This window comes from Nanorana parkeri, unplaced genomic scaffold, assembly GCF_000935625.1.
Source record: "Nanorana parkeri isolate BGI_ZX_2015 unplaced genomic scaffold, ASM93562v1 scaffold81, whole genome shotgun sequence".
Taxonomy (NCBI): Eukaryota; Metazoa; Chordata; class Amphibia; order Anura; family Dicroglossidae; genus Nanorana; species Nanorana parkeri.
This window is the reverse complement of record NW_017306349.1, coordinates 909,085-922,894: the sequence shown is the minus strand read 5'-3', so window position 1 is coordinate 922,894 and position 13,810 is coordinate 909,085. Positions and strand designations below refer to the sequence as shown.

Sequence of the window (13,810 nt, the reverse complement as noted above, 5' to 3'; positions counted from 1 at the left end):
CAAGGGTGGATGAGTATACCCTACTGGGCAAGGGTAGAGGGGCACTATACAAAAGCATCGTCGGCATGGGTCAGCTGGCCGTCTGAGCACAAACAAAAAAATGGGAACCCTTTCATTTATTGTATCTACCGTAGATACGGACAATTAAAACAAAAATCAAACCACAACAAACACTTGAAAAGGCATCCCCGACGCTTGGACTCGCCCTACCAGAGAATTAAAACGCGTTACAAAAATAAAATCATGGATGGCCTCAACACGTTCCCTGAAGAAACCGAAGGCTGGGAGAGCCCCTCGGCGAAAATAAATACCCCCCATTGCTCGGATTTAAAAGGAATGGGTGATCGATGAAAAGGATAAAAAAGGGGGCCGTCGCACCTCTCTGAAGCCAACAGGGAAAACACGTTATTACAGAAACAATTTTTTTTTTAGGACGTGAAGGGGCGAGGTGCTATAAAGGGACGTGGCTGAAGAGATAAGATACAGATTCTCCGTTGTGTGTCCGTCGAATGGCTTCGGCCAGGATCATAGAGATGTCGATGACCTGGGGAGGGGAAAAAAAAAAACAAAGTTTCAGCTTAGGTCTCAAAATGAACTCGATTTGCATCAATAATTGAATTGTGTGACTGCAGTACAGTGCTCCCCGTACCTTACCCCTCAAAGATGTGTATCTGAAGGGCGAGATCATTAAATGAACGTCACCAGATTTGGTGTGCCAATCTCTGTTCTCCTTGCTGGAGGGGAAGCTGTACAAGGATATCCCCGCTACATTCATTCTATAGATCTGTGCTTCTGATGTCACTCTCTACTGTACTGTTCTCATTGCTGGAGTGGAAGCTGCACCTGAGGACCTGCAGTGCAAGGATATCCCTGCTTCTGCTACATCCATTCTATGGGCCTGTGCTTCCTCCACCTCTATCATTACCGCACCAGTCATCTGGGGGGCAGCTCTGACATGAGGAAGCAAAGCCCTGCCTCTACCACAATGGCTGCCTACATATAGAGACAGTAAACAAGGCATGGTAAGTAATTAATGGGGGAAAAAAAAAGATATCAGCTGCAGGGGGACCACAGGCAAAACCGGTGACTGGTCCCTAGCTTGAGGACAGCTTAAAGGAGAACTATGAGGTGGGGTGCTTTTCACTCACCTCATAGTTCTAGCCGACCTGTGACAATGAGACTGTCACAGGTCGGCTCAGTAGATCGGGAGGTGAGCGAACACATACCGGCGTTCACTCACCTCTCGATCCTGTCACGGCTCTCTGCCGTGACAGGGAGGGGCTGGATTCCCCCCTCCGATCTGCCAGCGCTGACTGGCGGAACGGACGGGGGAGGGTACAGCTGGTTCTGCCTCTAGATAGGCAGAGCCAGCTGTCAGTCACGCAGCTGGGCGGATCCCGGCACAATTGTCGGGATCCGCTTCAGCTGTGGCGTCTCAATATACCGCAAGCTGTAACTCCCTATATATTGAGCTTAGGGTGACAGGAGGATGCTAGTTTGTGTCCTCCCGTTACCCTAAAAGGAGAACTATGGGGGAAAAGCCTTAACCCCATAGTTATCCTTTAAAGCTCTACAACACAGGGGTGAGGAATTCCTATCGCTAGAGACGTGCAGTTCCGAACACACTTTTTTTTCTCTCGACATTTACACTTTGGGTAAGCAGGGCTAAATGGACAGCGGGAAGCCGTCGCTCGTTTTGTGCATACAGCCGCCCAGATCACCTGTAAGCATCCTGCTGGTCCGTGTCCCCTCCCCTCCATGGTACGTCTCTCCCTGAAGTGGTTATCGGGGTCCCCCTACTTTTCCACAGGGCGGATAATGTTGGTTCTCTGCTCAGTGTGAACACCAAGACAGCCCTCCCATCTCGGCTGTCACAGGTCGCCCCCCTCCCCCCGCGCTTCAGTCCTTGGACAAGTAGATTTATTAAAGTTTCCACACCCCTGAACAACAAAGAGCTAGGTAGTTCATGGACATTGCTGCAGCAAGCCCAGCACCAGCTTCAGGACATGTATGGTAGCCATCTGGTCCAATATACACTGTCACCAACCAACACCGTTGCTTGGTTTGGCTCTACACTGCGGCCACCATCACCAGCCACAGATTGGTCATATGGTCCAAATTCATGACATTTTCACAGCTGCCCCAAGGCAACCCTCCCTGCACTGAGCCCGAGAATAGCAGACTCTCCATAATGATATACGAGGCGTCAGAAAAGGCCAAAATAAGCTGCAGCCAGCTGGGTTCGCACGGATATTTTTAAATGGAGAGAGCGGTCTTCTAAGCCGAGTGTGAACCTGGCTACTAAATTTAAATCCCCCTCCCCCCTTCAGAATAGCAACAACAGCTGTCGCCTGAAACAAATGGAAGTCTCATTGGATATTGGACAGAGATCCTTCATGGAGGAGCGCACGTTAAAACAAAGTGTGCTTATCCTTATGGCCCCTTTAAGGCTACTTAGTCTATTCCAGCCTCTCCCTGCACAGGTTACTGCTCCGAGTTCCCGGGGGCCCGGCCTCCCTTGTGTGGTTGCATGGTTCGGCGAAAGTCTCCCTCTCCTGGGCGCGCCTGCTCAGTGCATCCCCATTGACTTCTATGGGGCTCGTCTCCCCGGCCGGAGTCAGAGGTAAATGAGGGTTATAGAAGTGAATGGGGATAATCTACCCACAATGTAAATATGGAGGCTGGGCTCGTCGGAACTCATCTTTGAAGGGGGTGAAATGATCAGAACTCATTTTGGAGGCTTGGGAAGGGGAGGGTGGGTGTCATCGGAACTCTTTTTTGAGGGGGGTGGGAGAGGGTCACAGGAACTCATCTTTGAAGAAAGGGAGGGGGGGGCAGGGGTTCTGGAAGAGGTGGGTTGTCAGAACGAATCATCTTTGAAGGTGGGTCATCGGAACTCATCTTGGAAAGGGGGAGGTCCACTTTATTTTAAACAAACTACGTTCTTTTAAGATACTTTGTCTTGGGGGAGGGGGGGGGGCTGCGGTGTCAGTCAACAGACCCATTTGGCAAATACGTGCAGTTCTGACATACAGCAAAGAGGAGGCAATAGACTCGCCTTGCTATTACACAGCAGGGTTACATACAATGACCCTGCACCATATGTAAAAGAAGAGCGAGAGCCAAACCATCATACACTAGGGCAGGGGTAGCCAAAACGTCGCCCCCCCCCATGTTCCGTGGTAGAGCTGCCGAAGTAGAGCCACCAAGCCTAATCACCGCTTCCTATCTGATGGATGAAAGATTGGAGGGCGCCAACCTCTACTGGGACTCCTGTACCCGACAGCCCACTGGGGAGGGCGTTGGGTTTTGGGTCTCCATACACCCAGATACGTCCCGTGCCCTGTTCCTGCACACTGTACCTAGACCCATCACAAGGACAGTCATACTTCTTGTTGTACGTACCTGGATTTTGGAGCAATGTTTGATCTTCTCCTCCTGAGGGATCGTATTCGTCACCACCACAGCCTCAAAGCATGCGTTGTTAATCCGAGAAATGGCCGGGCCAGAAAATATTCCGTGGGTCAGGATGGCGTAAACTTTCGTGGCTCCAGCAGAGAGAAGTCTACAAATGAGGACAATAAAAGTAAACAATTGTGAAAAGCTGAACTGCCGGCGCATAGAAAAGACAAAACGAACGCAGATCTGTATTTATTTATGTCTGAATTCCGCTTTAACCCCTTCATGACCAATGACGTCCATAGTACATCACTGGCAACGGGCCCTCCTGGCGGCGACTCGGTTTACATTTGTAAAGCCGGCTGTCGGCTTTAAATCATTTTCAAACCCCCTCTAATTTACTACAGTAATATTAATATAATTATTGCTAATATGACAGTAATTAACATTGCAATAATGAAATGACAGTAACCGATTTAAAAATTAAAAAGGAGAACTATGAGGCGAGTGAAAAATCACTCACCTCATAGTTCTAGCCGACCTGTGACAATGAGACTGTCACAGGTCGGCTCAGTAGATCGGGAGGTGAGCGAACACATGCCGGCGTTCGCTCACCTCTCGATCCTGTCACGGCAGAGGGAGGGGTTGGATTCCCCCCTTCCCCAGCCCTGAATGGCGGAACGGACGGGGGAGGGGGCGGGTACAGCTGGTTCTGCCTCTAGATAGGCAGAGCCAGCTGTCATTCATGCAGCTGGGCGGAACTAGACAATTGTCCGGATCCGCTTCAGCTGCGGCGCCTCAGTATACGGCGAGCTGTAGCTCCCTATATACTGAGCCTAGGGTGACGGGAGGACGCTAGTTGGTGTCCTCACGTAACCCTAAGGAGAACTATGGGGAAAAGCCCGGACCCCATAGTTCTCCTTTAATGAAATACAAATATTACAACTACAGCCATAACAATCACAATCTGTAGCCACGCACTTATCTGCAGCATGACAGACGGTTCCACAGGTGTCGGCCATGTCATCCACAAGAATGGCCACTTTATCCTTCACGTCCCCCACCAGGACCATGCGGTCCACTTCGTTGGCTTTTTTCCTCTCTTTGTGGATTAAAGCAAAATCTACGTTCAGACGATCGGCAATCGACGTGACTCTGGAATACAAAGACAAAACCAGGGTTAGCCATTCAGCAATACAATTGGGACAATAGGTGTCGGGGGGGGCGGCAACTTATCCGTTTCAGGAAAGAGATGCTAAATGGACCCTGCATCTGCAAAAGGAAAAAAAGGTCACTCCCCCAGCAGCATGTACCTACCCTTCCTTGTTCCCTTGGCACTGTGTGACAACACAGGAGCACAAACTAGGAGACAGGAACAGTGTTGTCATCCTATAACAGAAGTGCCTGAACGAGGACCTTCATAGCCGGATCCCCAGGTAGTATATTAATAAAAGCTGTACACTGCTGCTCTCTCTCCTTGTGCAGGGTGACTGGTCTCGTCTCCGCCCCTTCCTGTAATAAAGACCGCTCACTGCTGCTTTCTCTCCTTGTGCAGGGTGACTGGTCTTGTCGCCGCCCCTTCCTGTAATAAAGACCGCTCACTGCTCCTCTCTATTCTTTTGCAGTGTGACTGGTCTTGTCTCCGCCCCGCCTGTAGTTTTCTGTGGGCAGCCTGTAGTGGGTGGGGCCTGCTGGACCCCTGCCACAGCTCTGCTCAGTGATAATGTCACTGCTACTTTTACAATGTATTATCTGGATCTGCAAAGGCATTTGGTGCAAACAAAGTGGATTTATATCCTTTGTTACTATTGAGGGACATATTTAAATTAAAGTTTTTCTGCCCGGAGTTCAGCTTTCATTTCTCTCTCCTTAAGTCTCGTTCATATGTAGTGACCTGCACGGTTTAAGACTTGTATTCCCCATAGGGAGCTCTTGTTGCAGGATGGCAACCCAGCCCAATTGGAAGAAAGGGAAAGACAGCGTGGTCACCTAATAACAGGAAGTACCACTGTGTTGTGCTCCTAACTTCCTGGTTGAAGTGACAACAGGTTTCTGACATGCGCAGTTCTAGACGCGGTCCTTTGAAAGTCTTTTACCTTTTGGCACCTCCGGCATCCGGCGACACTATGGTGCACGTTTTCCATTCAGCAATGTTTTCTCTAATCCACTTCAATACAGCTGGTTCGGCGTACAAGTTATCCACAGGAATGTCAAAGAACCCCTGAAAGACGATAATGACATCAAAGTTATCTGGTCACAGGGGCTAGGCTTAGCCACAGAGCCCAGGGGTATACAGAAGGCGAAGGCTGGAGGGGAAGGCCGGCGGGGGGTGGGGGGGTCAGACAGAAGGCTGAAGGGAAGGACGGAGGTCATAATGCAATTACCTGGATCTGCGACGCGTGGAGGTCCATCGTAATGATGTGATCAGCACCAGCCACAGACAACATGTTGGCAACAAGTTTGGCAGAGATCGGCGCCCGGGACTAAGAGAAAAAGAAGGCGGTCTTATAAGGAACGAAGGAAGATGGCGGATGACGGGGACACATTGACAAACACTTTGGCCACGACTAGACTTACTTTATCCTTTTTGTCCTGGCGAGCGTACGGGAAGCAGGGTATGACGGCTGTGACGCGGCACGCGGACGCGATCTTACACGCGTTAATCATGATCAGAAGTTCCATTAAGTTGTCGTTAATTTCTCCGCAACCGCTCTGGACGATGTACACATCTTCTCCGCGCACGCTCTCTCCAATCTCAACGCTGCAAACCAAAGAGAACGATTACTACACGGGGCATACAAACAATGTCACTATCTCTCTATCTCCCTCCGACCAATGTTACTTTGTATCTCTCTATCTCCCTCTGATCAATGTTTATAAACAATGTTAGTTTGTATCTCTCTCCAAAGTTCCAAAGGATAGCGACAGCAGGATAGAAGGACGGGACGTACAACACACACACCTTCAGAACAGAAACATTTCAACTACCCAACACCGGTCCACTTAACATTAGGAGGCGGAGTCTTGCTCATATGACTGCTGTGATTGGCAGACACATGGTCGGGAGCCCATGCCACCCACTCCTGAGTGGGTACAGTGATCACATGGTCAATGTGCTGGGGCTACGCTCTCAGAAGAGAACAGTGGACCTCATGAGCACACATATGCATCAGCTGGGCGTCATGTCCCTTGGCATACAGGCGTCACGCAAGCGGGTAAAAGGTTAAAAGGGACACAAGAGGCTCAAAATCACAAAGCTAACACAGCAGGAGGATTCTTTGGACTGACACATCTTCCCCCATCCCTTACTGGGGGAGGAAACTGGGACATCACCACTGCTGCCTAGTAAATGACTCTTTCGGGAAGCGTTTAATAAGCCCGCTGTGCACGACCCCTTATTGTCCCATCAATAGATCCTTCCACAGATTTGCATTGCCGGCGCTCCATTGAAGGAGAGCGCGTCATTGACCGGCTCCCTCCTGCAGCATTGCGATCATAACCAGGAACTTGGCCGACTTCCCTGCAGCAGCAACAATCTCAAATTTAAAAAAATGCAACATTTCCGCAGGCGGAACGCGTCAAACGATGCATCTGATTTATTGAATTGCAGGAGAGGCAACCAATCAGAGTGCTCAGATTGGTCGCAGCCACTGTGTATATCAAACTGTTCTTCTCAACACCAATCTTCCCATAAGATTGTATGAGCGCTTAACACATTTTATCCAAGGTATTAACCCCAAAAAGCCGCACATGTGTATAAAGAGATGGCTTGGGGGGGGGGCACCAACTTGGATGTGATGCCAGCATCCCCTCCTGTTATTCAAGTGATAAGCCTCTGGGAGTCATATACCTGTGGCCATCAGAGTCTTGCAATGCTTCATGGGACTTGAAGTTGCACCACAGCTAAGGGCCGGGACTTGCCTACCTCTGCTCCTCTCCCCCAGCAGTTACATAAAAGGTCATGTGGGGAGGGGCAGAGCAGCTGGTCCAGCACAGACACAAATCAGATGCCGCTAGAAGAGAAGGCTATGACCTGATGGTAAAAACAGCAGACCTTGCCTGCATAGTGATAACTCATAGCATCCAATGCAAGGTCATGTGACAACACGGGGTTCAATTTATAGACACGTGCAGAGAGTTGTCACCTTATAACAGGAAGTGCCCTCTGGGGTTGCTTTATGAAAGGATGCAGATTCTGACAATAGGTGAATGGTTACGAGGTAACAATGATTCAATGATTAAATAAAAAAATCCATAACAGCCCCTTTGCCCACCGCCGGACATGAGCCTCATCCCCACATGTGCGGCTCCGTCCCCCATCTGCGCTGCAGCTCGCGGTGCACACTGGGATTTGTAGTCACGTGGCCGCTCCCCTCCAGCGCCTCGCCACCCTAAGGCACTACAACTCCCGGCGTCCCCTGCGGGCCCGCTCTCAAGTTCTATGCCAGCTATTTTCATCTCCCGGCGTTCTCACGTGACACCAATCCGACCGGGCTGCTCGCCGCGACACCGGCCAGCGCATTCCTACCCAGCCCCCCCTTCTCCTCCGCCGGTCCCCCTCACCAAGTTTCCTGGTTGCTGAACTTCTTGGTGACCACGCGGCCCAGCTCCAGGCCCAGGCGGTCGGCGATCTTCTGGGACAGGTCCTGGTGGGAGCTCCCGCTGAAGATCTTGATGTTTGGCATGCTGCTCGGGTGTGCGGAGGCGAGAGCCGTGCCGGTTGGCCTCGCCGATGGCTTGGTTAACGGGGACGGAACTCCAGGCCCCACCTTCTGTGAGCGTACGTCCAATGGGAGAAGAGGTTGGGGGCAGGCCACGCCTCTCTGCTCTGACATGCGTAGCTCGAGCCCGGCTGAGGGGGGTGGTTTTTGCGCTGACGTAGACTGGCCGGCAGGTGGCGCTGTGGATCCGTCTCTACAATGGGACAGCTAGTGAGGCTTGTGCTGGGGGATTGAATCTGTAGAAAGAGCTGATAGGTGGGCTGCAGGTCATGTGACCTTTGTTTAGCTATACAACAACTATTAGTGGGGGGATCCAGTACTGGAGCAGTTGCCCATGGCAACCTATCAGCTTCTCTGTTTCATTTTCAAAGCCTAACTCAACAGACTAAAGAGAAGAAGTTGATTGGTTGCCATGGGCAACCGCTCCGGATTCCATCTGCTCCAGTTTTTATTAATTCCCCTCACTGTATAGCTAAAATTTTGTTAAACCCCTGGCAGTTTATTTCTAGCCGTCTGTCTTCGATTGAGGAGACTTCCCTTCACTTCCTGCCCGTAGCCAAAACAGGAAATGAGATGAATTTGCTTCTTAGTTGTCACCGGAACAGGTGTCCCCATTGGAAGATTTTCTCTCTGTTCCTGTGCAGGTGATGAGTGTAAAAGGTTTGCCGCTATATAAACATTAAAGCAGAAGTCCAGCCACAGAGAACGCTATAAAATTGAATATGCCCTTAAAGGATAAAGTACACTTATCTGTTTGCCCCCAGGTCCCTCCTCTCCTCCTCTGCAGATGTGTACTTATCTAGATCCAGCACCTGAGGCCTCTCGTGTTTGTTTACATCCAGGGCTGACCTCCTGGGTCTCCTGGCCGCAATGGAGCAGTAAAGCCCCATAAAGTCTGTGGGACTCATCGCCCAGGTGGAAGATGGAGGTAGAGGAGCCGCATAGAAGTCTATGGAGTTCATCTCCTGGCCAGACGATGGAGGCAGAGGAGCCCTATAGAAGTCTATGGAGTTCATCTCCTGGCCAGACGTTGGAGGTAGAGGAGCCCTATAGAAGTCTATGGGTCTGAGCTCCTGACCAGGTGGTGGAGGTAGAGGAGCCCTGGAAAAGTCTATGGGGTTCATCTCCTACCCAGGAGATGGAGGTAGAGGAGGCCTGAAGAAGTGTATGAGGCTGAGCTCCTAGCTCGGAGATGGAGGTAGAGGAGGCCTGTAGAAGTGTATGAGGCTGAGCTCCTAGCTTGGAGGTAGAGGAGGCCTGAAGAAGTGTATGAGGCTGAGCTCCTAGCTCGGAGATGGAGGTAGAGGAGGCCTGTAGAAGTGTATGAGGCTGAGCTCCTAGCTCGGAGATAGAGGTAGAGGAGGCCTGTAGAAGTCTAAAGAGGGAGTAATTCCCATTTATCTCACCTATTATGCCTCTTATCTTTCTCTCATCTATCATCTCTCTCATCTATCATCTCTCTCATCTGTCATCTCTCTCTTCTCTCTCTCATCTTTCTCTCATCTATCATCTCTCTCATCTGTCATCTCTCTCTTCTCTCTCTCATCTTTCTCTCATCTATCATCTCTCTCATCTTTCTCTCTCATCTATCATCTCTCTATTCTCTCTCTCATCTTTCTCTCATCTATCATCTCTCTCTTCTCTCGCTCATCTTTCTCTCATCTATCATCTCTCTCTTCTATCATCTCTCTCTCATCTATCATCTCTCTCTCTCTCTCTCATCTTTCTCTCATTTATCTTCTCTCTCTCTCTCTCTTATCATCTCTCTCTCATCTATCATCTCTCCTATCTCTTCTCTCTCTCTCTCTCTTATCTATCATCTCTCTCTCTCATCTATCATCTCTCTCTCTCATCTATCATCTCTCTCTCTCTCATCTATCATCTCTCTCTCTCATCTTTCTCTCTCATCTATCATCTCTCTCTTCTCTCTCTCATCTATCATCTCTCTCTCTCCCTCTCTCATCTCTCATCTATCATCTCTCTCTCTCTCATCTATCATCTCTCTCTTCTCTCTCTCATCTTTCTCTCATCTATCATCTCTCTCATCTTTCTCTCTCATCTATCATCTCTCTATTCTCTCTCTCATCTTTCTCTCATCTATCATCTCTCTCTTCTCTCGCTCATCTTTCTCTCATCTATCATCTCTCTCTTCTCTCATCTTTCTCTCATCTATCATCTCTCTCTTCTCTCATCTTTCTCTCATCTCTCATCTCTCTCTTCTCTCTCATCTTTCTCTCATCTCTCATCTCTCTCTTCTCTCTCATCTTTCTCTCATCTATCATCTCTCTCTCTCTCTCTCTCTAATATTTATCTCTCTCTCCCTCTAATATTTATCTCTCTCTCTCTCTCTCTCATCTTTCTCTAATCTTTCTCTCTCTCTCTCTTTTATCATCTCTCTCTCATCTATCATCTCTCCTCTCTCTCATCTTTCTCTCATCTATCTTCTCTCTCTCTCTCTCTCTCATCTTTCTCTCATCTATCATCTATCATCTCTCTCTCTCTCTCTCTCTCATCTTTCTCTCATCTATTATCTCTCTCTCATCTTTCTTTCATCTATCATCTCTCCTCTCTCTCTCTTTTCTCTCTCTCTCTCTCGGCACATCCAAGGAAGAGACGGGACACACGGATGATACATAAAATACATACATGTTTTTGTTTTTTTTTTACGTCTGAGCCATGACATCCAGAGAGCACACTGACACGTCTTCAGAAGGACAAGAAAACCAGTATCTATGTAAGTGAAATATATATTTATATATCATCATTGTACATATATATTATTACTTTATACATACAGTTTATACAAGAGTGGTTCACCCCCCCCTCCCCCCCTGGGAAGGTCTGTCGGTGGCGGGACCGCGCACTTTGACCCTATACAGCAAATGCACCCAGGGGACGGACCATCTTCAGCTGCAGACACCACAGGATTTCACACCGACGACATGTCTCTTCACCAAACTGACTTTCTATGGAAACATTCTCATACATTTTATATTCCATCCAATGTATATTTGTATTCTGCACCCGCAGCAGCTTGGAAAGGTTCTCTACTCCGGCGGTCGCCAACCTCTCGGACCTCATGGACCACTAAATTCATCACTTTAAATCCAGCGGGCCACTAATATGAATTTTTTAAATATATACATATATATTCTCATATTTGTTTGTTTCCTCATATGTAAATATATTCTCATATGTGTGTGTGTGTGTGCAGTGGCGTAACAATCACCATAGCGACCCAGGCGTCCGCTATGGGGCCCGGGGCACAGTGGGGCCCGGCCAGATGCCGTGCGGGCCGCCTGGGTCGCTATGGGATCCTCTGCTGCTGGCTTTCACTGGCGTCTGAAGACGAACACGCCGCTGTTCAGATCATCTGTGCAGCGGCGCGTTCGTCTCCACAGTCAATGAGAGCCAGCAGCAGCGGGGGAGCAGGCTGGACCCGGTGTTCTATCAACGTCGCGAGCCTCTGACGTCACCGGCAGTGGAGGAGGAGGCGGGCCCGTGCTCGGCAGCAGGGGAGGAGGCGGCCTCGGTGACGAAGAAGGAGGCGGGCCCGGCGACGGAGGAGGTAAGGAGTGCGACCAGCCCACCTGAGGGTGATCCTGCAGAGCCCACCATAGAGAGTCTATGGTGGGCTCTGCAGGGTCACCCTCAGGTGGGATCTCGAGTGGGCTCTGCAAGGGGTATAACTAGAAATCACGGGGCCCCATACAAAATTTTGCTATGGGGCCCTGTGATTTCTAGTTACGCCCATGTGTGTGTGTGTATATCTATATATATATATACATATATAGATATACACACACACACGAGAATATATCTATATATACATACAGTATATATACACATACATTGCACACCACACTAATAAATACTGACTGTTTTAAGCACCCCGTCTGTGTTATATGGTAACCATCACTTTTAGATGTGGTGGCCAGTGGCGTCACAAGGGGGGTGTGGGCCGCACACGAGTGACACCATTAGAGAGGTTTAATCCTCCTGTCCCATTGCACTCCTGACCAGACAAAAATCCAACTGGGTGGGTGCGGTGGTGACAACGGATGCCTCCGTGAAATGTAGATAGGTGAAAGTAGTCACTCGCACTCCATGATATTGCCTGAGGACGGGGCGGCATGGTCTCGAAACGTCACCAAGGAGATATGTGTCATCTCAGTCAATAAACAGCATCGACTTTAATATCATGGACCATTAGAGGGGTGACACCAAAATAACAGTCAATTTTAGTGTCACCCCCCCTCTGAAAAGTCGGGCACTCGGTTGCGGACCGAGAGCCCGACAGTTGCAGGAGAGAGGAGGGGACCTGACGGGTCCTTATCCCGCCGGGTGAACGTCCCCTCCTCTCTCCCCTCCTCCCATCACCAACATGGCCACCGGCAGGTATCACAAAGATGGCAGCGCATGCGCGATGACATCATTGCGCACTCGCTTGATGACCTAATGGCGCTTGGTGATGTCATGCGGCGGGGTGTCACCCAGCCTCGGGGCGCCCCTGGTGGTGGCTGCATTCAGTTTATTTTTTCAGGCTTTTTTTTTTTTCCTTTTTCTTTTTAACTTGGAAACCTGCGAATAAGACACTTCCTGTCCTAGGGTGACAACGCTCACTCCTCGACTCTATCTATGGAGGGAGCCACACAAACTGGACTTTGAATGCGTCTGCCTTTTGTACATCTCCATTACACAGGGGGCGGGGATAGCAGGAGCGTGCAGAAGGAAGATAACATTGCTTTATGCTTCCAGTGCTAGGAAGTGACAAGGAGGCAGCATTGATGGCGGGTTCTTTCTGTACTTGCTGCAAATGTTCTCAGCCCTGAAAAACGATGGCAGCCGCCACATCTGAGGTCCCATAGGCTGCAATATACGACTGGGTTTAGATATCCTTTAAAGAGGAACTAAACCACCAGACCAGCTGGCATGGAGGCGGCTACCCGGGCAACCAGGAAGCCAGGCGGTGGGTGACGACATGCCGCCCGGCTGCCTGATCGCTCGGGGAAGCTGGCTTCATGTTGTTTGGCTGGCTTAAGTGTGATTGGCTGAGAAACCGGCTTCCCAGCCAATCACCGTCAAGCCAGTTTCCTGGCCTATTAGGAAGCTGTACGGCGAGTAATGACCCGCCTCCGGCGAGTAATGATCAGCATCCTTTGTGGCTCCTGACTCTTGACATCTCAGAGCTGCAAAGAGAGTCGCTCCAGGTTCTGGAGGCCTGCAGACACAGGAGCTGTGGTCGCAGGTCTGGACACGGAGTGGGTATATAATTCCTGCCATGTGTCACGGATTGCAGGTCCCACTCTCGTCAAGGGCTAAATCCTTGGTTCTCAACTGGTGGGTGGCGACCCTGTGTTCATTGGGTCGCCGCATGCCTTCCACTTTTTAAGGTTTTTTTGCTTTACCACGCGGTCGCACCTATTATGTGTTCTGGTGCAGTAGGTGGATTGCTTTACCATTCATTTTAATGGCACTCCAAACACACCTCCCGCACACTATTCAATCACCCGCACCAGAATGCGCAGTACCGCAATGCCGTGCCTTCCATTGCAGTGCGACTTGGGTCACGATGTGGGTCCTGAGGTTACACAGGTTGAGAACCACTGGTCTAAATGACGAAGTATCTCCTCTGAGGGCCACCAGCCCAACATAACTTTTAAGCCATGGTGGCTGACGCCCCCCCCCCC

General features: G+C 49.9%; 1 protein-coding gene across 3 annotated transcripts; it reads right to left on the bottom strand.

Moving 5' to 3' along the window:
* Positions 1 to 320: 320 nt before the first annotated feature.
* Positions 321 to 8,164, bottom strand: PRPS1 (phosphoribosyl pyrophosphate synthetase 1). Of its 3 annotated transcripts, none has more exons than XM_018576999.1 (7): positions 7,963 to 8,164; positions 5,956 to 6,160; positions 5,784 to 5,882; positions 5,496 to 5,620; positions 4,381 to 4,554; positions 3,406 to 3,565; positions 321 to 544 (listed from the first exon to the last, which is right to left on the bottom strand). In XM_018576999.1, exons 1-7 carry the CDS (start codon positions 8,082 to 8,084, stop codon positions 452 to 454), a joined length of 978 nt encoding a protein of 325 aa, XP_018432501.1. In that variant the 5' UTR covers positions 8,085 to 8,164; the 3' UTR covers positions 321 to 451. The 3 variants fall into 3 exon arrangements, with proteins under 3 accessions (XP_018432501.1, XP_018432503.1, XP_018432502.1); XM_018577001.1 differs by having other exon boundaries at positions 5,968 to 6,160; XM_018577000.1 differs by having other exon boundaries at positions 5,977 to 6,160.
* Between the last annotated feature and the right edge of the window lie 5,646 nt (positions 8,165 to 13,810).